At 36.4% G+C, this 25,818-nt stretch overlaps 1 protein-coding gene across 1 annotated transcript in view; it reads right to left on the reverse strand.

The window, feature by feature from the left end:
* Window positions 1–25,818, reverse strand: part of LOC137248776 (zinc finger protein 845-like) — a 102,039-nt gene that overhangs the window by 9,549 nt on the left and 66,672 nt on the right. Inside the window, exons 5-7 of the mRNA XM_067779678.1 lie at window positions 25,223–25,532; window positions 24,889–25,156; window positions 13,091–14,467 (exon numbers count right to left, since the gene is read on the reverse strand). Of these exons, the coding sequence (XP_067635779.1) occupies window positions 13,091–14,467; window positions 24,889–25,156; window positions 25,223–25,532 (1,955 nt within the window). The remainder of the gene's footprint in view (window positions 1–13,090; window positions 14,468–24,888; window positions 25,157–25,222; window positions 25,533–25,818) is intronic.

Below are 25,818 nucleotides of genomic sequence, written 5' to 3' on the forward strand. Positions count from 1 at the left end.
CCGCACAGAGATGACGAACCCGATCCCGCAATCGATGATGATGGAATAAATGTCCCCCACCCGATTATGACGAAGTCAGAATAACAATAACCAGATTGAAAAACAACAAGGCCGCGGGCGCTGATGGATTGCCTCCGGAGCTATTCAAATACGGCGGCGAGGAGTTGGTAAGGCGCATGCATCAGCTTCTTCGCAAAATATGGGCGGACGAGTGCATGCCCGACGATTGGAATCTAAGCGTTCTTCACCTAGTCCATAAGAAGGGGGATACTGCAAACTGCACCAACTATCGCGGAATCAGCCTTCTTAATATCGCATATAAGGTCCTGTCAAGTGTATTGTGCGAAAGATTGAAGCCCACCGTGAATCAACTGATTGGACCTTTTCAGTGCGGCTTCAGACCTGGTAAATCTACCATCGACCGGATTTTCACAATCGCCAAATCTTGGAAAAAACCCGTGAAAAGAGAATCGACACACATCACCTCTTCGTCGACTTTAAAGCCGCCTTCGACAGCACGAAAAGGAGCTGCCTATATTCCGCTATGTCTGAATTTGGTTTCCCCGCAAAACGTATACGGCTGTGCAAAGTTGAGCAATACCATCAGCTCAGTCAGAATTGGGAAGGACCTCTCCGAGCCGTTCGAAACTAAACGGGGTTTCAGACAGGGTGACCCCCTATCGTGCGATTTCTTTAATTTGAAGCTGGACAAAATTATACTAGCTGCAGAACTTAATCGCTCTGGAATAATATTCTATAAAAGCGTGCAATTACTGGCGTATGCTGATGACATTGATATCATCGGCCTAAACACCCGCGCCGTTAGTTAGACTCAAGCACAACTTTGGTTACGTAAATATAACTAAATAAATGAATATTAACAAAGCATCTCCAAACAAACATTAAAATATGTGTACATATGCAGCTATACACACAAATATATGTATGTATACATACATGTGCATGCTGATATGTACAAGGGATGAGCGTAAGATAAACAGATTTTTTTTTATTTTACTATTCGAATTACTATTTTATTTATTCAATATTCGAATAATAAGGAAGGGAATTCGAATAAAGGGAAGCAGAGTTTATTATTCGAATATTTTTTATTCGAATAGTCCCACCCCTAGTTTAAATAGAGCTTTGGAGCTTTACCCCAACTTTGATGAAAAAGTTTCTCTGGTCCCCCTGCTTTTAAATGCATCTTCACAGCAATCGTAACCTGTAGTTCCAGATTCCAGAAAACGTTTTTCGATAAAAACTTAAACTTGTGAAGAGAAATACACCATAAAGAGTTCGTCCAACTCGAAAGAGCACCAGATACGATTGGGTATGCTTGCTGATTAGGAAAGTTAGGTTGAGAACCACATGGAGTTGTGCCCTATGGGCAGTATTAATTTATACGAACCGGACCCGTGCGCATCTTGGATAACCAATATAAAAGTCTCTTATCAAATATCAACAGAAATCAGCTGTTCTATCAATCAATTTAAACTTACAGCTTGCGCTGGCATCTGGCGTATGGTAACAACTGCCGGTAATGCAGGGCAACTATTCACAATAGTGCCATTGTACAAATAGCTTTCTTTGTGTGCTCACAATCGTTTATTTTTAACAAATTATTTTAATAAAATATAGCTAAACAAAAGGACTACGACCAAAATTGCCCAAAGCTCGCTAATAGTCCGAATATCCATCTTTACAACCAAAAAGTTATTTATAGATTTGGATTCCAAATAAGAGCGAAAAAGGGACCCGTACATAAAAACAGCAATTAGAAATAATATATATGATTATAGTGGTGTAAAGGTTCTTTTCATTACGTGATTGTGAGAAACGCCTGGCCTTAAGGAAAACGCCTGAATATTGCAAAATTTGTTTTTAGATTTCAAGACTCTTGAAAGTTGTTTGGGAATCTGACAGTCGGAAGCGTAATATCAGCGTAGGAGACAACGGTGGCTTCTTTTTGAGAGAAATGGACCCTCAAGAACTCAACAGAAACCGGTATAGGAAACAACCTTGCTACATTTTTCTTGGTTTGGATTTTTTATTCTCAAAAACAGATCTAGCGTAACGGGTACTTATCAGTGTAACACGGAATATCGTCGCTGATACTGATACTTACTGTACAATGCCTAACATGCACTCACGCCTTTAGGTTGGACATCAAATGAGACTGTAGCAGTTGCAGGTATATCCTGTAGGAAAGGAGTGTTTAGCATCTGCTATGTCAATAGCCAATCACAAGGGCTCTTGTTGACAACCGCATATAATTCAAAATTTGTTCTACAATGTTTTAGGTAGATACAGATGTTTTAGGTAGAGATGTTTAAAATGTCTTGAAGGCCGGGAAGGGGCATTAAAGTTTACTTCGCTCAACAAAAATGAGCTAGAGACCGAACCATTTAGTAATTTAATCATAAATACAATTCCAAGCATTTCCCTACGACTAGCAAGGCTGGGAAGATTAATAAGTTTCAGGCGATTAGTACAAAGTGGCAGATTAGACGTGGAATCACAATGGAAATCTCTTAAGGAGAAAAGTAAGAATTGTTTTTGGACTGGTTCTAGCCGATCAATATGAACCTGGTAGCTCGGGTTCCAAATTATTGCACATTTTCTAATATCGGCCTGACTAATTTTGTATAAAGAGCTTTAGTAACGTACGTGTCGCTAAATTCTTTAGAACATCGCTTTACAAACGCCAGAACACATCTAGCCTTATTAACAGTTGCAGTAATATGAAGGTTGAAGTTAAGTTTACTGTCCATATTAACGCCAAGGTCTATAAAACTGTATACCTGTTCAAGATTATAATTGTTAAGAGAGTAGGAAGCTGGCTGATGTAATCTACGAGAAAAGCACATAAATTGAGGGGATGTGTGGAATAACGGTATAACTCAAGAATCAACCTTTTGAGAAAAGTGAAAAAAACTTAACAATGCAGGTAAAAATAAATTTATAATAATCCCACTAGGATTTTAGATAGTATGATTCTTTGATAAGAAAAAGTAACAAATTTTATATATACATAATATTATTAGAAAATGGATGATTTCTTTTTTGTTGAGTTATACCGTTATTCCATAGTTCGAATATCAAATATTTTGATTGAGATACTTTATTAAAAAAATAGTAGATACATTAATAACCATTGTTAAATACATTATATTCTGCTATTTAGATGTGCTTATAACTATTTGTTATTTCCTTTTGTTATTTTTAGCAATCTTTTTTTACTACTTTTATCATTTTTAAACTTTTTCTATTTTTAACAATGGAGTTCTCTGTCTGGTTAGTCGTTTTTGAAACCAGTTCAATTCTTTTATTTTTCAGTTCTTTCTGGCCTACGACATTGAATATATTTTCATACCATTACGTGCTTCACTACTGCAAAATTTTATTAGAGAGTTATACCGTTTTTCCATAAATGAAGCTAATATCTTTGTCAAATATCACTATTATTTTCTAAGATTAATATGGTATGTGTATGTAATCGTGCTCTTTTTATTTAGTTGATTTATGGAAAAACGGTGTAACTCGACTTATACCATTATTCCACACATCCCCTCAATTTGCATTTTTTTAAGATTAAGTGGCATAGAGTTGACGATGCACCAATTGTGCAATGCGTCCAGGTCTGATTGTATAAGAGACCTTTCTTCGCTTGACGCACAGGATAAACAAATTGTTAAATCATCAGCGTACATCAAAATTTTAGAAAATTTTATTGTTGTAGAAATATCGTTTATAAACAGCAATAACAGAATTGGGCCAAGATGACTGCCCCGAGGAACACCAGAAGTTACATCAATGACATCGGAAAAAGCATTTTTATAGATAACTCTTTCAGTTCTATCAAGAAGATAAGACGAAATCCATTGCGTGAGACCTGGTTGAAATTCCAGAATATCCAGTTTATGAATAAGTAGCGAGTGACAAACGCTTTACTAAAATGTGTGTATACAACGTCCGTGTGCATTAGGGTGGGTCAAATTTATTATTGAAAAGGCACATCGTTTCTGAATCTCGGGGTCATACTGAGAATATTGTCCATGGGTCTGAAATGAGTTTCGAGGCTCCCTAATTTTGTTAGAAAATCTTATATCCCAATCCCAATATATTATGGGAATCCTATCAGGACCGCTTTTGGAAGATTCCTTCAAGGTCCTGAGGTAAAATAAAACATCTTCATGAGAGATAGTTGGTGTAGTAATTAAGTTGTTAGAGTGAAATTGATAGGGATATCCTATCAGGACCGCTTTTGGAAGATTCCTTCAAGGTCCTGAGGTAAAACAAAACATCTTCATGAGAGATAGTTGGTGTAGTAATTAAGTTGTTAGAGTGAAATTGAGAGAGATAATTGTGTGACCGAGCAAAGCCGTTTATGGAATAATTAGCTTTGAAAAATTGTGAAAAGAAATTTCCACAACCCATACTTGGGTTGGTTCAACATAGGCAAATTTACGTTTAAGAAAATACTTTTCGAATAGGCTGTAAATGGTATTATTAAAATGCGAGACGTTGGCTTCTATATCTCCACTATATGCAGGCCTCGTGAATTTAGATACTTCTCGGTTTAAGTTTTTAAAATTGCCTTTGGCAAAATTAAAGTCTAACCCAAAGTCTGAAGCACAGAGATTAGTACCACAATCTTTAACGTTTTTTATAGTTTCGTAAAATATCTCTACAGAAGGATGGTAAGCGTCTTCTGGTAAGACCAAAGGATCACAACGACTCAAAGAAAATTTAGATGTGTCGCCAACGTATACTAAATCTCAAATTCTTCCAAAGTTGTTAGGGATAAGATTAATCTGGTTAAGGCAGAGATTTGTCATATAGTCCAGAAAATCGTTATATCCAATTTTGGATGAAACTGGTACGATGCTTTCATCAAAGATACTCCAAGAAATGTGAGTAAGGTTGAAGTCCACCAAGGCAATTATAGAATCACAGGCTTTTAACATTAAATTAATAGTTTCAAGCAGAGAGGTGAGTTGCATGTAAACTGAAATATCAGATGAGGACGGAATGTAACAGACAGCTAAGTATATATGATTATTTCCTAACTGGATGCGGATACATTTTAGCTCAATTGATTCAATAAAAGGAACAATTACTTCCTCGGACGTTAATGTAGAATGTACGGCGAGTAGAACACCACCTCCGACTTTGTCTAGGCGATCTTTTTCTGAATACTAAAATAACAAAGTTAAAATCTAGTTAATTTTGTTAAAAGTGGTATTTTTGAATTCCATGAAAAGCAAAAACAAAAATTGATAAAGAAATAAAATTGAAATTTTTTTGGTAAATTAACTAGGCCAAATTAAAAGGGACTGTGAACACCCTAGTTGTGTTTTCTGATCTGAAAAACAACCTATTGAGCTGTGTGTGTACAATAAAATAATTCAAAATATAACAATCGCATACAAATATCTCCATAACAGCACACTTTTTTTTATATCCGCCATTAGATTATTGATTCCGAGGTCAAAACGCGTATTTTGATACCTCTCCTGACATTTTAGACGTGTATTTATAGTTATGTTTTACCAATAAAATCAAGAATAAAAAATAAAACTTAACATCTGTTTTGTGTCATGGCATTTTTCGCTGTCTCAAAACCGATTTAAACTACAACATTTCCAGTTGTAAATGAGAAATCGTCAGATATACATAAATGCGAAAGCATCATGTGAAAATGAGAATAGTCAATTGTAAATGCGAAAGCGTCGCTTCGATATGAGAATAGTCACTTGTAAATAAGAAAACTGTAAATGAAATTTCCACCCGTCAATTGTAATTGAGAATAGTCAGTTGTTAATGATAATATTGAATTGTAAATGCGAAAGCGTCATTTGGAAATGAGAATAGTCAATTGTAGAAGCGAAAGCGTCACATGGAAATGCGAAGAGTCACTTGTAGATAAGAATAGTCAGTTGTAAATGAGAATAGTGAATTGTAAATGGGAAAGCGTCATTTGGAAATGCGAATAGTCACTTGTAAATGAGAAATCGTCATTTGAAAATTAGACAGCGTCAGATGTAATTTCGAAAGCGTCAGTTGTAAATGCGAATAGTCAATTGTAAATGCGAAAGCGTCATATGGAAATGAGAATAGTCACTTGTAAATGAGAAATCATCAAATGAAAATGCGAAAGCGTCATTTGTAATTGAGAATACGTACTCAGTTATAAATAAGAAAGTATCACTTGAAAATGCGTAAGCGTCATATGGAAATGAGGATAGTCACTTGTAAATGAGAAAGCAGATACAAACTAATTGCTGAAATAACATAAAACCGTGGTTAGCTTTTAGGATGGTATTTAACCACTACTTAATTCACTAAAATAACACTAGTTATTAATAGGGCTTTTTGTTGATTATTCCAATTGTGTCCCACGGACTTCGGACTCCTTATGCATTTTTTGAAAAGAAGTCCAAGTTCTTGTACAGTGGTGGGAAATGGGTAATGAGAGGGAATCATTACATTATACTTTTGTATAAACCACTTTACGATTAAAAAGTGTAAGCACCAAGTAAGTTATAAATACATACATATTTGAATTTATTTATTTTAGTCTATCGGTAACTGAACAAATAAAAAGTTATAACCGAACTTTCCGAGCGCTACCAAAATGGAGTTTAAAGACAATTATGATGTGAGCGTAATAAAATGCAAAGGAAGTCCGTTGTTCGGCTATTACCATGTGGGCATCTCTTTCATGGGCAGTGCATTGAACCCATACAAATATGTAGTTATTGTCATTACTCGATATACTATTATTACACGTATATTTAAATTCAATGTTAAAATTACTCAATAAAACGAGTTTCGCATTTTCAATTGACAATTTTTATTCTTAGTAACAAATAAGTCTTTCGCATTTTCACTTAATGCTCTCTCGTTCAAAATTTAATCACTTTTTTTATTTCTATATAACGCTTTCACTTTTACAATTGACTATTCTCATTTCCGTATGGCGCGTTCCCATTTTTAAGTGATACTTTTTTATTTAGAATTGACTAAGTATTCTCCATTACAAATGCTTTCGCATTTTCATTTGATACTTTCTCATTTACAAGTGATAATTCTCATTTACATATGACGATTTAGCATTTATAATTGACTGTTCTCATTTACAAGTGACTATCCTCAGTTACAATTGACGCTTTCGAATTTTCAAATGACGCTTTCTCATTTGCAAGTGACTGTTCTCATTTCAATGTGACGCTTTCGCATGTAGAATTGACTAATCTCATTTACAAATGACGTTTTCACATTTACAATTCACTATTCTTATTTACAACTCACTATTTTCAATTACAAATGACGCTATCTAATTTACAACTGACTAATCTCATTTACAATTCACAAATCTTATTTTAAAATTACGCTTTCTCATCTTAAAGTAACTATTATCATTTACAACTGGAAATGGTGTAGAGCTGGATTCGATAGGATTTTTCGGAGAAAACATTTTTTCGATTCTATTACAAAAAAAACACAAAAATCACCGTCTTCCTCGCTTCGTTGTTGATAAGGTATGGTACACAATGTAACTGGGGCTAATTGACAACGCTGTTGTTTATTTGTTCCTCCCATCAGACTGGAATTATTAGTGTATTCGATACTGAAATATCATACTTTCTGTTTTTTTCCAAATTTATTTACAGTATGTACAATTATTTCTAAGATATTCCAATTTTGTGCGCAGAAATTTATTCAATAACTCTAATAAAATGTAAAAACACATTCGTGTTGAAGAGAAAATTTAACGCAAATAAGAAGGTAATGTTTTGTAGAACAGGAAATGAACAACGTTTTAGCAAATATTGAATTATTTTCATTTTATCTATATATATAAAAAGAAGTGTACATTTTGATTGTCACTCCATAACTCGAGAACGGATAGAAAGATTGCCATGAAATTTTTAGGAAATATACAGGAAGGAGAGATGATGGTTAGTTGATTTTTAGTTTTCATACATATTGGTGACTAGAGTCTCGAGATATAGGCCAAAACGTGGACCCGGGCACCCCTAGAATGTGTTTATACAATATGGATATGAAATGAAAGCTGCTGATGAGTGCTTTAGTACAGGGTGGTTTTCATACCTATTGGTGACTAGGGTCTCGAGATATAAGCCAAAACGTGGACCCGGGTACCCCTAGAATGTGTTTATACAATATGGATATCAAATTAAAACTGTTGATGAGTGCTTTAGTACAGGGTAATTTTACATACCTATTGGTGACTAGGGTCTCGAGATATAGGCCAAAACGTGGACCCGGGCACCCCTAGAATGTGTTTATACAATATGGATATCAAATGAAAGCTGTTGATGAGTGCTTTAATACAGGGTAGTTTTCATACCTATTGGTGACTAGGGTCTCGAGATATAGGCCAAAACGTGGATCAGGGTAACACTAGGATCCGTTTTTACATTATGGGTATCAAATTGAAGCTGTTGATGTGTGCTTTACTACAGATAATTTTTTATACCGCTGGGTGTCTTGGGTATCGAGATATAGGCCAAAACGTGGACACGGATACCCCGAGACAATGTTTATACAATATGGATATCAAAGGAAAACTGTTGATGAGTGCTTTACTACAGGGTAGTTTTCATACCTACTGGTGACAAGGCCTCGAGATATAGACCAAAACATGGACCCGGATACCCCTAGAATGTGTGTGTATTTTGGATATCAAATGAAAGCTGTTGCTGAGAGCTTTTAAGTAATTTTCATTGTGATATTCGATTTAGTCGCATCAACCTGGCAAAACTGATAAATATGCATGCGAATCCGAAATAAAGTCATGAATTAATAATACCCACATACCTATTTACATACGTCCTATTCGATTTGCCTGAAATTTGGTATATAAATTTGCCTATATTAGTATTTACGATGCTTTTTTCCGGGAAGTATACCAGAGACGGACTGGGACTGGGACTGAGACTCGGAATGGGACTAGAACAAAATACGTACCACCCTCTGGGGCTGGCAATAAGATATGAAGAAGAATGAGAAAAACTTGAGAGAAGAGAAAAGAGAGAACGAGACTAAGAAAAAGATAGAATGAGACGAAGATGGAGATAGATGAAGCGAAAAATACGGAGGGAGGAGTGAATACAAAAATTAGGAAAAAGTGTAGAGGGACGAGGGCAGATTTAGACGGAAAAAGCTTATTAAAATGTATGCAGATATACCAAATTTAGGGCAGAACAACGTCTGCCGGGTCTGCTAGTCTATATATATAAAAAGAAGTGTACATTTTGATTGTCACTCCATAACTCGAGAACGGATAGAAAGATTGCCATGAAATTTTTAGGAATGATACAGGAAGGAGAGATGATGGTTAGTTGATTTTGAAATCCCAAATCGGTTTAGCCATATATATATAAAAATAAATTCTGTGTGTGTGTGTGTTCGCTATGGAAACGTATTTCCCACACATCAATCATCACCAAATTTTGGTTATGGGTTCCTTCGATCAGCGGGAAGGTTTTAGGCTAAAAATAATTTCGATATATTAAAGGGGCGTGGCACCTCCCATACAAATGGAATCTTTAGTAATGCATAACTTTGAAGGTATACATGCCAGAACATTGAAATTCAGTAAGGAGTTATATGAGGTCAATCCCTAACACCACCAAGAAAATGCGGAATTGGGAAAAAGGGGGCGTGGAACCTCCCATTCAATTGGAATCTTTGGTACTGCATAACTTTGAAGGTATACATGCCAGAACATTGAAATTCAGTAAGGAGTTATTTGAGGTCAATCCTTAACACCACCAAGAAAATATGGAATTTGGAAAAAGGGGGTGTGGCACCACCCATACAAATGGAATATATTATACTGCATATATCTGGATGTCGTAATGGTAGGATAATTAAAATTGGTAAGGAGCTATGTGACGTTAAGTCCTAAAACCTCCAGTAAAATGTGGAATGGGGAAAAACTATGGCTGCCGTACAAACTAAGTTGTTTTAACACCTAAAGTCTGACTGCATCGTTGAGTTTAGCTGTTATGCCTTTTGTACGTTTAGTAATCTGCCGCTGTTAAAAAAATTGTTTAGCTTCAGTCTATCTACATCTTCTATAAAAATCAAATTCTGTGTGTGTGTTCCCTATGAAAACGTGTTTGCTATACTTCGATCATCACCAAATTTTGGCTCGAGGTTCCTTCGATCAAGACGAAAGTTTTTCATATTTCAGAATTAAGAATTTTAAATTTAAATGTTTTTGGTTTTTGGCTATGCGAAAGAACTATCTTAGCTCCCAAAAATGATCATGTTAACAAAATCAATGATCGCTTTCAAAATCAATTTCCTGGTGAAGTGACGAAATATAAATCGATCGACACAGTTACAGATGAAGATAAAATTGTGAATTATCCAAATGAATTTCTATTCTCCTTAGAACCAAAAGAAATGCCTGCGCATATATCAACTTTGAAAATTGGCTCACCAGTCATGCTTCTTCGGAATGTAATCAAAGCAACAATCATCAGCGGTAAAAGCAATACAATAATATAAAATAAGATACAATAAGATACAAGAATAAAATGTTTTAACAGAAAATTTCACCAAATATGCGTACAAAATTCAATTCAATTTACAGAACAATAAATTAAATTATCAACAAACAAAACAGAAAAAATAACGCAACATCCATTCGATCTCGGGCGTTACAACGTGCGCCTGGTAAAGCTAGTTAACTTATAAATTCATTAAATAAGTTACACAAGAAAAAAAAGTCGGACACTTGAACGTTTTGAGAGTACTTTAAGTCTAAAATTACTCGCTCCAGTTCACACTCAGGACGTTTGTAAGAAAGGACAAATGATTCTAATGGTGAACGCAGCCCTAAAACCCTAACCTACGTCTCCTTTAAAAGTGGGATTGCCCCACACTGGAACTCAAAAGAATGTCTAAAACAGTTCACTATAGTTTAACCCTGCCACTTCGGCCGCTTAAGCTGAGATGCGCAGCAGAATTTTATGTTTTGGAACAAAGTGGCAGGGATAAACGCCTAGTCAACTTTAACTGTAGTTTATGTTCCTATTATGGTTTACAACTCAATCTAGTTTATTGTAATTAAAACAACTCAACTTTCAGACAACTCAACTCCTGTTTGGTATTACGAATTACAACTTATTTCAGTTGAAGTTGGATTGATGTTGCCAACCTAAACAAGTGATGATTTTACAGATAAATGAACAGCTGATCAGGCGCCAATTTGAGCATTTGCAAAAGTGATTTTTTTATTAATAGCAAAATGGATATCAATTAAATAATATTAAATTTATTTTATAACGACGAAAATGTTGGTGACAAAATTGACATGTCGCGAATAGGGAAAAAATTGCGTGATAACTCCAATCCCTGGGAACTACCAAGCACCAAGTAAGAAAATGTTTTAGTGAAAAATGATGAGCTTCTAATGAAGTTATTTAGCAGATTTCTAACTTATTCTTGCTTAAGTAAGGAAGCATTTTGCTTCTTACTAAACGAAATGGAGGACCATTTCCACAAACGCATTCTAGGGACGGCTGTGCGCAATATATAGCTTCTCCAACCCAATTGTCAACCTCACCTTCGAGCGGCGAATCCCGTTTCACTAACAGACGAGGCTCTGGCGACCCCAAGCTCCTCATGGAACTTGGGGGTGGGGAGGGAGGGATGGCCTGAAGGTTTAATGTGGCCATATAAATCGTTCCCGAGATGGTCGGGCCAGCACCTTAATGGTGCTGTGTTACCGGAGCGTATCGGATCTGTATCCGACAAAGGACCATCACATCGATAACACTCCCCAAAGCCTTCGGGGAGTAACCTAATCGCTACAACAACAACAACAACAACAACAGGGACGGCTGTACCTCTATTTTAAAATTATGCGCTGCACTCTGATTCCTTGCTGACGGCAGTTATCAAAAATGCTGTGGATATGATTCAAGTGTTGGACTGAAAAATACCTACAGTTTTTAGAGAAGTTTTAGATATTATAGACGAGCATATTTGTGCGAAGTGGATTAAAACCCAAATGACTGCAGAGGAGCAAAGCACTTCAAAAATTACATTTCAGTCTAAAACAGGATTCCCAGGAGCAACGGGTAGTGTCGATGGGACTCACGTTCGCATAATTTCACCTATTTTGGCTGCATCCGAACTGCGACTTGTCTCGTCCATCTTCGGTATGTCGCTCCATAAGGTCTATAAGTTTCTCAATGTAATCCTTCGTTGAAACCTTGTTTTTTTCAAAAAATGTGTTTAAAATTGCACAAAATGTTGTAAGACTAGACAACTTCAACCGAAATTTTTTTTTGACAGGTTGAATTGTAATCTGTAATACCAAATATCAAAATTTCAACTGAAAGAGAGTTGTGTTGTAAACCGTAATAGGGGCCTTAAATTCGCACTGTAGAAGTGTGCCTTTGTGTGCATGCGCAAATGCACGCACAATTCGTGAACACTACGATGGAGTTTTGTGTTTCAATACGCATGCAGTCGGTGCAAGAATTTTAATTTAGATGGCGAAGGTTTATATGTTTAGCGATTTGCTTGAAATTTTGTACATAGGAAGAGGAGGGCTAATGAGAGAGAAGGTGGAGGAAAAGAAAAAGAGGAAAGTTCTTCTATTACAAGTAACTACTTCGTCTGATGACTACATGTGTGTGTGTGAGATACCTCTTCGTTGCCTTGTACATAAGTGTTGCCGTTTTTGTTGTTGTGATTATTTACTAACAGCATACTGATACTAATATTCGCCACTTTATTATAATTTTTGAAATAGTTTTACAGTTGCATTGTTATCGTCTCAGTTAAACGTAAAACGGGATAGATTAGCAGCAATATTTTATGTTATCGAGCAAAGTGGCATGGTTAAACTCTAAAACCGGGCCCAACTTAAAATAAATTAATTTACATGATAGCAAATTATATGGCGAAAATGATAAAGAGAAAACAGATAGGCTGACAAGAAATGCTTTCCTATTTAAATAGCCACGTGCCCACTGCTACGATCCCTTTTATACATATATACAATTGTAAACTTCATACATATATAGGTACTTACGACAAAATGAACATATGTATTTTCCTTTCGCTTTTAATCTGGATGCAAGTCGGTTTTCGTGCCTGGAATTCCTACTGCCTTCGTTATCTTTAAAAATTTTACCCTCTAACTTATCATAGGTGCTTTTATGCTTGATTCTAAAGTGTTTAGCCAGTGCTTTTTTTGCTTGATATCGCCTTGAACATATTAAACATTCGAAAGGCTTTACCGTATCAGGATTGCTTTTTTTATCTCCAGTCATGAACTCAGGTTCCACCATATCAGAAATTTGACCCTCTGACTCGTTATTGTTAATTTTAGCTGACGCTTCATGCTTATTTCTAAAGTGTTTAGCCAGTGCTTTTTTTGCTTGATATCGCCTGGAACATATTAAACATTCAAAAGGCTTTACCGTATCAGGATTGCTATTTTCACCTCCAGTCATCAACTCAGGTTCCACCATATCAGAAATTTGACCCTCTGACTCGTTATTGTTGATTTTAGGTGACGCTTCATGCTTATTTCTAATGTGTTGAGCGAGTGATTTTTTTGATTGAAATCGCTTTGGACATATCGAACAATCAAAAGGCTTTGAAATATCAGGACTGCTATTTTCATCTCCATTCATCAACTCAGGTTCCACCATATCAGAAATTTGACCCTCTGACTCGTTATTGTTGATTTTAGGTGACGCTTCATGCTTATTTCTATTGTGGTTAGCCAGTGATTTTTTTGACTGAAATCGCTTTGGACATATCGAACAATCAAAAGGCTTTGAAATATCATGACTGCTATTTTCATCTCCAGTCATCATCAACTCAGGTTCCACCATATCAGAAATTTGACCCTCTGACTCGTTATTGTTGATTTTAGGTGACGCTTCATGCTTATTTCTAATGTGTTTAGCGAGGGATTTTTTTGACTGAAATCGCTTTGGACATATCGAACAATCAAACGGCTTTGAAATATCAGGATTGCTATTTTCATCTCCAGTCAACAACACAGCTTCCACCATATCAGTAGTTGTTATTCCCTCATGTGTATTTTTAATATGATTATCATATGACTCAAGTTTTGCGAAACTTTTAAAACATATCGGACACTCGTATTTCTGATCCTCCTGGTCTTTAGTTAGCTCATAATCCAGCGCGATGGTGTTTTCACTATTTTTTAAATTACTATCAACGTTCTGACTATTAATTATATGGAAATATTTCAAATATCTAAAATGATTTGCTTTCAGATGATCCGTTAGTTCATTTTTTGGAATTAAGGTGGAATGTTTGCACCAAGGACAATGTATGGTGGCGCCAGATATACTATGTACGAACTTGTCATGTAGATATAGTTCCCTCGGTATTTCAAACACGCTTGAACATTTTGTGCAAGTTATGTTGTCTGTAAGTAAAAGAATAATTATTTTATTTAACATTTATATCACTCATTTGCGGAAATATGTTCGCAACGTATCTATAAAAGTTATACTCGCTGAAAGCGCCCATTCTTAAGATTTAAGAAAAAACCGCTTAGATTAAATTTACACTGCGCCAAATAGGTAACCTTGTGTCGTGCACTGTGGCAGCACAATTTTTTTAGTACCTTTTTGTTTTATGTATACCTTTTTGTTTTATGCATACACGCAACACTGCCCGCAACGGTTTATTTTTCTTGGTAACTTTCTACATTGTATAAGTAATTTTTTGCATACAAGTTAACTTAAGTTGAGATCGTTGCTGGCTGTGGAGCGGTATAGTCCAATATCAAGTAAGTTGCAAATCACGATTATTTCTTGTACGAACACAACTAATTTTATGTTTCATGTATGTATAAATCTCGATTTAATTATTAGAGAATAAACCTCAATACGCAATACCCAATACCATAAACTTAAATATTAGCGGTGTTTATTCAATTTTGGAATCAGCCAGCTTTCGACTTCCACATTTCTTTATTCTTTGATGGATCATTCTCTTCATGCGGCGGGTGAGTGAGTTTTATTCGTCGGATGAGCACAGCGTAAAATAAGGTGCTGTGAATACACATACAAGTGGTGTTGCGAATGTTTGAAGTTGGACGTCCGGTCAGGACAAGCAAAAGAGACAACAAAGGAGTGCCACCACGTTTGGGTTTTAGCGACGAAGATATGCCATTGTCTTGCACACCTCCGCAGAATTCAGCAGATATGGACATGATCATGGAGAATAGAAAGGTATTTGGTACACCAGCAGAGCATGTAGTAAACGCTGCTGCCGGCAGCGCTGCCACTACAAACAGAGACAATAGCCGTGTATACGTTTCGTTTGCGCGTGAAAAAAACGCCTATCCTCGCTTAGATAATGCTTAGGAGACCTATCTAGCGGCAGTGGTTAAACAACTACCTACAGCTACAGGGTGTACCGAAAAGCGGAGACACAACCCTCTGCTGTATTTCTGTGTATAACATATAGCTGAATCAGTTGTGATAGATAGTGGACGCGCATAGAATACCTGGAATTAGTGCAGAGGGTGAAACATGGACACATATTTCAGTTACATCTGAGTATAATGCGTATTGAAATTTAGTAGTACTAATTTTATGCGTAGCAATTTCAGAGGTGTATTTAAAGTTTGTCGCTTAGCAGTCCATATAAAGTTTAAGCGTAAACGTATATAGACGTGAAAAAAAACACAGCCAATATTAACATAGAGACATTGCAGGGACGAAAAATAGTGTGAAGCATGCTTCACAAAACCTCTAGTAGGTCATTCACCACTTACCACAGCAGAATTTGTTAAACTACCACTGTCTGTATTTATTATTTAACAATTATTTGTACACTTTTTATTCAGCTAATGTATTCATAATTCACATTTTTACACTCCAAAACTACAATCGGTGTATTTTGTGTGCTTAAATTATGTTAAAAATCGTGTTAAAATTTGTGGTGTGGTGGAAGTGACCTACTAGAATTTTGTGAAGCTCCGCTGCTTTCCACTGAAGTTCGCGCATGCAACATCTTTATCTTCAAAATTTTTTGCTACAAACAACAGCGCCGAGGTAGAAAACAGAGGCGTCCCAGAGGACGTAAACAGAGCAACAACAGGTAATGCAATGAGTAGTCATGTCGTAGGTAACGGAATAGAGCAAGTAGCGTTGGAATTTAATAGATAGATTACCGATATACAAAATGAATTTCAAAGGCAAATAAGTGAGTTAAGCAGAATATTCGCTGACAATAGTAAGAAAACACCATCGTCAGTGCAAACGTTACAACAGGTGAGGATGGCGCCTAGAGAAAATATAGATACGGCAACAGTTAGTACACAAAATATAGCTGCCGCTTCAGAACCTTTGCACTTGGCTAATCCATCACGGCCAACGGAAAATAGTGAATTTGCCGCCATTTGCACGTGATCCATTGGAATGGCCTATGTTTGAAAGGTCATTTATAGATACTACGCAAGAATTTGGTTATAGTAAGACACGCAATATTATTCGTCTTCACGAAGCCTTGCATGGTGAATCTAAAGTTGCTGTCGCCGCCTTGCTGCCGTATCCAGATAGCGTACCAGAAATCATGAACACATTAAAGGAAAATTTCGGAAGGCCGGATCAAATTATCCCTGGAAATATAAAACCAGCATCGTAAGCCCACAAAAAGAGAAGTTCTCAGCCTTGTTATGTCTATGTTCGACCCGTTCGGCATCTTGGCTAATTTTATTATATCAGCAAAACTGATTCTGCAACAGCTTTGGACTCGTGGTGTTAATTGGGATGAAACGATTCCCGATGATAAATATAGCAAATGGACTGCCTGGCTGGAACAAATTCCTAAGGTTAATGAAGTTCGATTACCTCGGTGTAATTATCAAAGATTTACGTGCTCGCAAGTGGAGTTGCATGTGTTTACAGATGCCAGCGAAAGTGCTCTTGCAGTGGCTGCATACTGGCGAATAGTGGATAAATATGTTTTTGTTCGATTTATTCCAGGAAAAGTAAAGTGCGCCCACTTAAATACCAATCGATTCCGCGCTTGGAATTGCAAGCTGCTGTCATGGCAGTCCACTTAAAGGAAACGATAGTCAACGAGCATAGTGTGAAGCCTAACAACGTCACCTTTTGGAGTGACTCAACCACGGTAATTGCTTCGATACGCTCCAGCACGCGACGCTATAAGTAGTTTGTCGCAGTGCCAGTGTTTTGTTTCTCACATCGGACTCACAAATAAACAAGTTGCAAAAAATGCAAAATAGAGCAATGAGACATATACTCAACGCGCGGTACGACACAAGTATTTCATCAATGCTGAACACTTTTAAATGGCTGAACGTAAAGCAACTAATCTCCTTTCACACAATGAAATATATATACAACATTAAGACAGGAGCACTTCCGGACTACCTGAGAGAGAACTTAAGCTACAGCAGTGATACACACACCTATCCTACTAGAGATAGACACAATTTCGCATTACCACGTTGCCAGACAGAAAATGCAAAGCTAGATCTGTACTATAAAGGCTTGAAAATGTTAAATAGCCTGTAGATATTAAAACGTGCAATAATTTGAAGAAATTTAAAAACCTATTATATAATTATTGTAAAACATATATTTAATACGATTTATATAAAATGCTGTGAATAAATAAATAAATAGAATATCAGAAATTTTGGATGGCAGTGATGACGAACAGTGGAGATGTTTGCCTTCCGAAGAAAATGTTGCCGATGACGGTACTCGGGCGAAATTCTCTGCATCGTACGATCCAAACGGCAGGTGGTTAAGAGGGCCGACTTTTTTGCTGAAATCCCACTACGATTGGCCACAACAGCTCAAGAATAGTTCACAGACAGCAGAAAGCGCACTTGAGTTGAAAGCAGAACATCGGATACTTGCAGCAGTCAGCGTAAAATCAAATATAGTAGACTTCAAGCGATTTTCAAATCTTTCTAGATTAAAGAGGTGCATAGCCTGGATTCTTCGTTTCACAAGAAATTGTGCAAAGGCGCGAATGAAGCTTGAGGAAACAAAAGGTGGACTTACAGCCGATGAAGTTGAGTTGCGACTTAGTGGTCGCATAGAAAACGCGCCATTTGTACCAATTTCAGCGAAACGTCTTATTATATTACCGAAAAATCATGCCTTTACGAAACTTGTTGTTAAATGGTATCACGTTAAGTGGCGACCTATTAACGTTATTTTAATAGTGGACGAAATCAGACAGAAGTTTTGGATACCTTCGTTACGAGTGCTTGTAAAAAGCGTGGGATCCGACTGCAACTTATGCCGCGTGCGCAAGGCCTTGTCAGTTCAACCCATGATAGCTACACTACCAGTCGATAGATTAACTGCTTATGTCCGTCCATTTACGTATAGTGGCGTCGATTTCTTTGGACCATTACTTGTCACCATCCATCGTCGAAAAGAAAAAAGACGGGTGGCACTGTTCCCTTGCCTTACCAACCGAGCAATTTATTTGGAGTTGGCAACAAATCTTTCGTCTGATGCCTTGCTATTGTGCATACGAAACTTTATAAACAGAAGAGGTGTGCCGATTCAGATACGCAGTGACAATGGCACTAATTTTGTTGGCCTAACGAAAGAATTGCGTGGTGTTGAAGATTTTATAGACCACGGTGCAATTTCGGAGTCTTTAACACTTTTAGGAATCCGTTGGAAATTGCCCGTCAAACCCAAGCGAAGGCGATGTATGGGAGAGACTTGTGCAGTCAGTTAAAAGGGCGTTGTACATAATGTTGAAAGAGTGTGCACCGCAAGTAGATACGTTACATAGTTTATTAATAGAAGCCGAAAACATAGTAAACTCGAGACCTCTAACGCACCTACCAGTCACACCGGATGATCCAGAACCAATTACGCCGAATCATTTTTTGCTCAATTATGTGAACTCGATGCAAACTCCAATGCCTGTAGATAAAAACTAGCTCTGCCTAAGGAAACAGTGGCGAATTGCTCAAACTTTATAGAACGGCTTTGGAAGCAGTGGATGCGCGAATACTTGCCAGAACTCACCCGCCGCAGCAAAAGGTGTCAACCGTCAAAGGCCATCAGCATCGGCGATCTAGTACTTACATGCGAAACGGACCTTCCGAGGTCCCAATGGAAAAGAGGTCGTACAGTGAAGCTGTATTATGGGTCTGATGGTATTGCCCCATCCGCAGATGTTCAGACGTCAAGCAACTTTGCTTAAATCCGGTTTCAAAACTAGCTCTACTAGATGTTGTGGATACTTTGTGATGAATCTCCCCTGGGTCAATTCATGGGGCCGGGGATGTCGTGCACTGTGACAGCACAATTTTTTAGTACCTTTTTGTTTCATGTATACCTTTTTGTTTTATGCATACACGCAACGCTGCCCGCAATGGTTTATTTTTATACTCAGTTGAGCAGAGCTCACAGAGTATATTAACTTTGATTGGATGACGGTCCGTCTGTCCGCTAACACGATAACTTGAGTAAATTTTGAGGTATCTTGATGAAATTTGGTATGTAGGTTCCTGGGCACTCATCTCAGATCGCCATTTAAAATGAAGGATATCGGACAATAACCACGCCCACTTTTTCGATATCGAAAATTTCGAAAAATCGAAAAAGTGCGATAATTAATTAAAATACAAAAATAAAAGAAAATTTCAAAATGGACGTGGCTCCGCCCTTTTTCATTTAATTTGTCTAGGATACTTTTAATGCCATAAGTCGAACAAAATTTTACCAATCCTTGTGAAATTTGGTAGAGGCTTAGATTCTAGGACGATAACTGTTTTCTGTCAAAAAGGGCGAAATCGGTTGAAGCCACGCCCAGTTTTTATACACAGTCGACCGTCTGTCCTTCCGCTCGGCCGTTAACACTATAACTTGAGCAAAAATCGATATATCTTTACTAAACTCAGTTCACGTACTTATCTGAACTCACTTTGTATTGGTGTAAAAAATGGCCGAAATCCGACTGGCGTGGTCATAGTCGGATTTTTCGATATCGAAAATTACGAAAAATGAAAAAAATGCCATAATTATATACCAAATACGAAAAAAGGGATGAAACATGGTAATTGTATTGGTCTATTGACGCAAAATATAACTTTAGAAAAAAACTTAGTAAAATGGGTGTGACACCTACCATATTAAGTAGAAGAAAATGAAAAAGTTCTACAATGCGAAATCAAAAGCCCTTGGAATCTTGGAAGGAATACTGTTCGTGGTATTACATATATAAATAAATTAGCGGTACCCGACAGATGATGTTCTGGATCACCCTGGTCCACATTTTGGTCGATATCTCGAAAACGCCTTCACATATACAACTAAGGGCCACTCCCTTTTAAAACCCTCATTAATCCTTCAATTTGATACCCATATCGTACAAACACATTCTAGAGTCACCCCTGGTCTACGTTTATGGCGATATCTCGAAAAGGCGTCCACATATAGAACTAAGGCCCACTCCTTTTTAAAATACTCATTAACACCTTTCATTTGATACCCATATCGTACAAAAAAATTCTAGAGTCACCCCTGGCCCACCTTTATGGCAATATCTCGAAAAGGCATCCACCTATAGAACTAAGGCCCACTCCCTTTTAAAATACTCATTAACACCTTTCATTTGATACCCATATCGTACAAACAAATTCTAGAGTCACCCCTGGTCCACCTTTATGGCGATATCTCGAAAAGGCGTCCACCTATAGAACTTAGGCCCACGCCCTTTTAAAATACTCATTAATACCTTTCATTTGATACCCATATCGTACAAAATAAATTCTAGAGTCACCCCTGGTCCACCTTTATGCGATATCTCGAAAAGGCGTCCACCTATAGAACTTAGGCCCACTCCCTTTTAAAATTATCATTAACACATTTCATTTGATACCCATATCGTACAAACAAATTCTAGAGTCAGGCCTGATCCACCTTTGTGGCGATATCCCTAAATGGCGTCCATCTCTAGAACTATGACCCACTTCCTCTTAAAATACTCTTTAATACCATTTGATACACATGTCATACAAACACATTCCAGGGTTACCCTAGGTTCTTTTTACAACATGGCGATTTTCCCTTACTTTGTCTCCACAGCTCTCAACTGAGTATGTAATGTTCGGTTACACCCGAACTTAGCCTTCCTTACTTGTTTTTGATAATTTTCTACATTGTATAAGTAATTTTTTGCATACAAGTTAACCAGTGCACGGACTTCACCACTTTCTTGGTAGATCTACCAACTTTTTAGCCCATTTCCATTTTCTACCACTTCTACCACCAAAGCCCAAAAATCTACCAACATTTGCCTTTGTAAGGAAATTAAGAAACGATTCAATTTCGAAGACGAAAAGTTACACCTTTTGGAAAATGTTGATGAAAAAAATATTAATTCTACTTGAAATAAAATTAATATTAATTCTAGTCAAATTACAATGATTGTTCCCTAACTTAAAGCTTTTCCATTTCACAAGGCTTCAATGGAAATTCTTAACAACGAATGACGATCATTAATGTTATATGATAAGGAAATAATAGAAAAGATATTTTCCGACGATATTCTTAAAGGATGGATAAAATTGGGAACTGTAAGAGTTTTCTAAAAGAAAATTTGAGTGAATAAATGTTCTCCTTAGCAATATTACCTCACAGTAGTGCAGCCGCAGAAAGGTAGTTCTCTATAAGGAACGACATAAAAACCGCCAATCGTAATGGATTAAAAATTTCAAGCATTTCCAATCAAATATTAATAAAAGAGTATTGTATCGGACGGACTTTATTTCAGCATCCAATTACATTAATAAGATTTTATAAAAAATTTTACTTTGTAGAAGGTGATTTTGTTCCTTGTATTTAATAAGACCCATATGGAACTAGATTTTTCTTTTGTTTTTTCTGACAATTTTTTTTTTATTGAAATTCGGTTCTTATTTTGAAAAATTTGTGCACAAATTCAAACAAGAAATAAATTTTTTTATGAAAGAAATGTAGTAAATAAGGTCGCAAATATTTTCCTGCTATATTTTCATCTGTTTTTTAAGCATAATTTTGAACGAAAATAAAAAAAGTTTTAAGTAAACGATAACATACCAAAGTCGGTTATTTTGTGGCAGCAAAATTCTGGTACATTGGAAAATTGTTGTTCTAATGAGACGTATCGGTAAAGTTTCCTCAGTATTTCAAGCTCAAAATACAGGAAAAAAGCAAGTATGATATGATAAATATGTATATACAAATTTACATGAATTTTTTTGTTTTGTTTACATTTTTTTAAGTGTTATTTCCGTGAAATCTGCTTTATTTGTTTTACAATAAAATATGAATTGTTTTGTACAAATATAAAATGTAGCTATTGTTTTCTTGAAAAAAAAAAAAAAATCTACCAACTTCTACCACTATTTTAATTTTTCGTCTACCAACATTCTCTTTTTAAAAGTCCGTGCACTGAAGTTAACTTAAGTTGAGATCGTTGCTGGCTGTGGTGCGGTATAGTCCAATATCAAGTAAGTTGCAAATCACGCTTATTTCTTGTACGAGCAAAACTAATTTTATGTTTCATGTATGTATAAATCTCGATTTAATTATTAGTGAATAAACCCCAATACGCAATACCCAATACCATCAACTTAAATATTTGCGGTGTTTATTCAATTTTGGAATCAGCCAGCTTTCGACCTCCACACCTTGAGTGAAAAATTCCAAATGAGGTGCATTTCCTTATATAAATCGCATTTCCAAAATGATCGCATTTGGTCTGAAAATGAGTTCTATTCAAGCGTTCCACACATTATTTTAACATTTTCTGACTATTCTGTTCAATCAATTAATTCAGTGCATTTTCTGGTGAAGGATTGGTGTCGTGGCGTTTAAATATTACAGGGAAGGTTAAGCGAAATGTTACCGAGGGCGATGTAGACGTTTTCGAAAGGCTCAATTAGAAGCACGTATGTGTGGCAAGTGTAAATGTAATATCAGGCTTTACGGGGTGCTTTGTTCATTACAAATTTGTAGACAATAGTTTGGCCTAACTCCATTGAACACGGCGGCTACAGACCACAACCACGAAAAAGCAAAGCTTGACGACAGCCGTAGCCAAGCTGAGATGAGTATCGAAATTTTATGTTGTCGAAAAAAGGGGCAAGGTTAAACTATAGTCAACAACGCACAGAAACACCGGGCCTTAGTGTGAGTAATGGTAGATTAAGATTATGATAGGTTAACCATTGTTTTCTTGCCTGGTTTCTTTTATAAGAAAATACCACAAGCATGTGTGGATTGCATTTGAAGACCTAATGCGGTGATATGTGACCATATAAGTAATTTCGGAAATCGCATTTGGATTTTTGCACCCAAAATTACGCATTCGGTGCCGCATAAATGTAATTTTAGATAACTAGATATTGGTAAAAAAAAAACACTGTTATGACCATGGACCTTGCTTATCTAAAAAATGTAATTATTTATAATTGCTTAGGCCTAAACCTTGAATTATTAATTTAATAAATAAATAAATAAAACAAAATAAAAAAAAAAAAATACTGTGCAATCCCGGTTTAGGACGTCTGGAGTCGTATTTCGAATATCTGACGCATCTTTTGACACTTATCGAGATATTTTAGGGGTCGTCCCCTGTTCTAGATTTTCCTTCGTTTTTTTTTTTATTTTGTTTTTGCTTATCTTAATAAGTTTTTCTTTTATACACTCTTAAAATGTAATCAATTTTCATTGTGAGCCGCAAGTAAACTTTTCTTTTTATTTAGTTCTTTTTTCTAGTTTGATCTAACGTGGTTAGACGCCTCTTCGAAAGCGTGCCCTTCTCTGAAATCCACGGGTTGATTTTTTACGAGTAATTTTTCAATATTCTGCAGCTCTGATTGACCAATCAATCAAAAATCTTCCTTCTTTATTGTTACTATTGTCGATTTCGGTTGTCCCAGCGAACGAGTATTCATTCCCATGTTGTTGTTGTTGTTGTTGTAGTGATAAGGTTGCTACGCGAAGGCTTTGGGGAGTGTTATCGATGTGATGGTCCTTTGCCGGATACGGATCCGGTACGCTCCAGTAACAAAGCTTATTAAGGTGCTAGCCCGATCATCTCGGGAACGATTCACATCTAGTACAGTTATATTATTTTGTTCGACATACATATTTTGTTCTTCTGAAAATAAGTGATGTCTGGAGGCAATGTGGTCATGGACTAATAAATTTTTCTTGATCTACCAAGCGCTCATTTAAGAGTTAGCCCTCAAAAAAATATGCTTATAGAGCTTCTATTTCCAGCAGGGCTCGACTGGTAATACGCGTCCAAAAATATTGGGATAATCTGAAGGCGGAAAAGAAGTTTTAACTCTGTCGGGAGATATATCCGATTTAAGTTGACAATTTCCAACGTCGTTGTTGTAGTTTTGCTGTACACAGAGACAAATTTTGTGTGCAAAGGGATTTTGCACGCATTTAGATTTGATCCCACATTAGTGGACCGGCCAGGGTAATTTCTTATAAGAGCTTCCGAAAGCCGCCAACGCAAAGGTTTTCTCTGCAAAAATACTATGAATGCCACAACCGGTTTGAAAGGGACTCGGTTTTTTCGGTTTTTCGCGAATATCACCTCTTCCGATATTTTTGGATGCGTATTAGCATTCGACTATGTTGTAAATTATTACCATGTAATGTTCCAGGTTTTATAAACCGTTTCTATCTTTTGAATATAAGGAGAAACGTCTTGCAATATTTGCGGATGGTATTAAATAATTAAAGCGTTCAATGTATATCCGATTTATCAGAGTTTTAAACATACGCAGTGCAAGACTTATTGCATTCAGCTTTTGATTGAACTTACCCATATGGAATTCGATAACATGATCTTTAAGGTCTTTTATTGTTGGACATTCCATATTACAAATATCACAACTCCAGATTGGTGGATATGTTAAACCATCTTCGGAAGCTTCAGAAGTATTCAATATTTCAACAGAAAGCTCAGTTTTCACATCTCCTTCCATCATACAAAATAAATCTTCATCGATGCCTGCCTTTATTGTTTCAGTTTCATTTTTTTCTAAACTGTCATAGACGGATAGAGGATCAATTTTGTATTCCTCGAGTTCCTAGTGCATAGTAAAGGATACAAATTGAGTTTACTACTATAATCAAATGCTATAAAGATTACAAACCTCAATAACAAATTGTTCGGTAGAGCTCTCTATAGGCGCAGGTTCAACATTTTGCAATGAAAGTTCTTTCAGCTTCTTATCACATCTAACTGCTTTAATTCTAAAGTTATATGAAATCTTTAGATATTTTGAACACTTTAAACATAACACTTGAGGAAGTGTGTCAATTTTTGATGCATTTAGCTGTGTACATTCGTTGAAGTAGTCAAATAATGTTTTACCGTCCCTTGAAATAATCGAGCTCATTTCAGTTACGTTTTGAACGATTTGCATACAACCTCGGCACTGCATTATTGCAAAGATCGATTTTCTATGCTATGAAAGTGTACATTATGTTCAATAATTTGGTAAATAAACGCTGAAAGAATTCTACAAGTTAAATCGAAGTCAAACAATAGAGCTGTCAAAACATCGATGGATCTATAGTATCGATAACATTTTTTATTTCGCAACGGCTATCAAGTACCAGTAAAGGTACGCGCACATTACGCTGCGCGACACGTAGCAGCAGCGGCGCCTCACAGAGCGACATATTTTTGCAATTTACATTGAGTGGCAATCGAGCGACACATTGCGGCAAAAGTTTGTGTTTATTT

The sequence above is a fragment of the Eurosta solidaginis genome, chromosome 4 (genome assembly GCF_040869045.1).
Source record: "Eurosta solidaginis isolate ZX-2024a chromosome 4, ASM4086904v1, whole genome shotgun sequence".
Taxonomy (NCBI): Eukaryota; Metazoa; Arthropoda; class Insecta; order Diptera; family Tephritidae; genus Eurosta; species Eurosta solidaginis.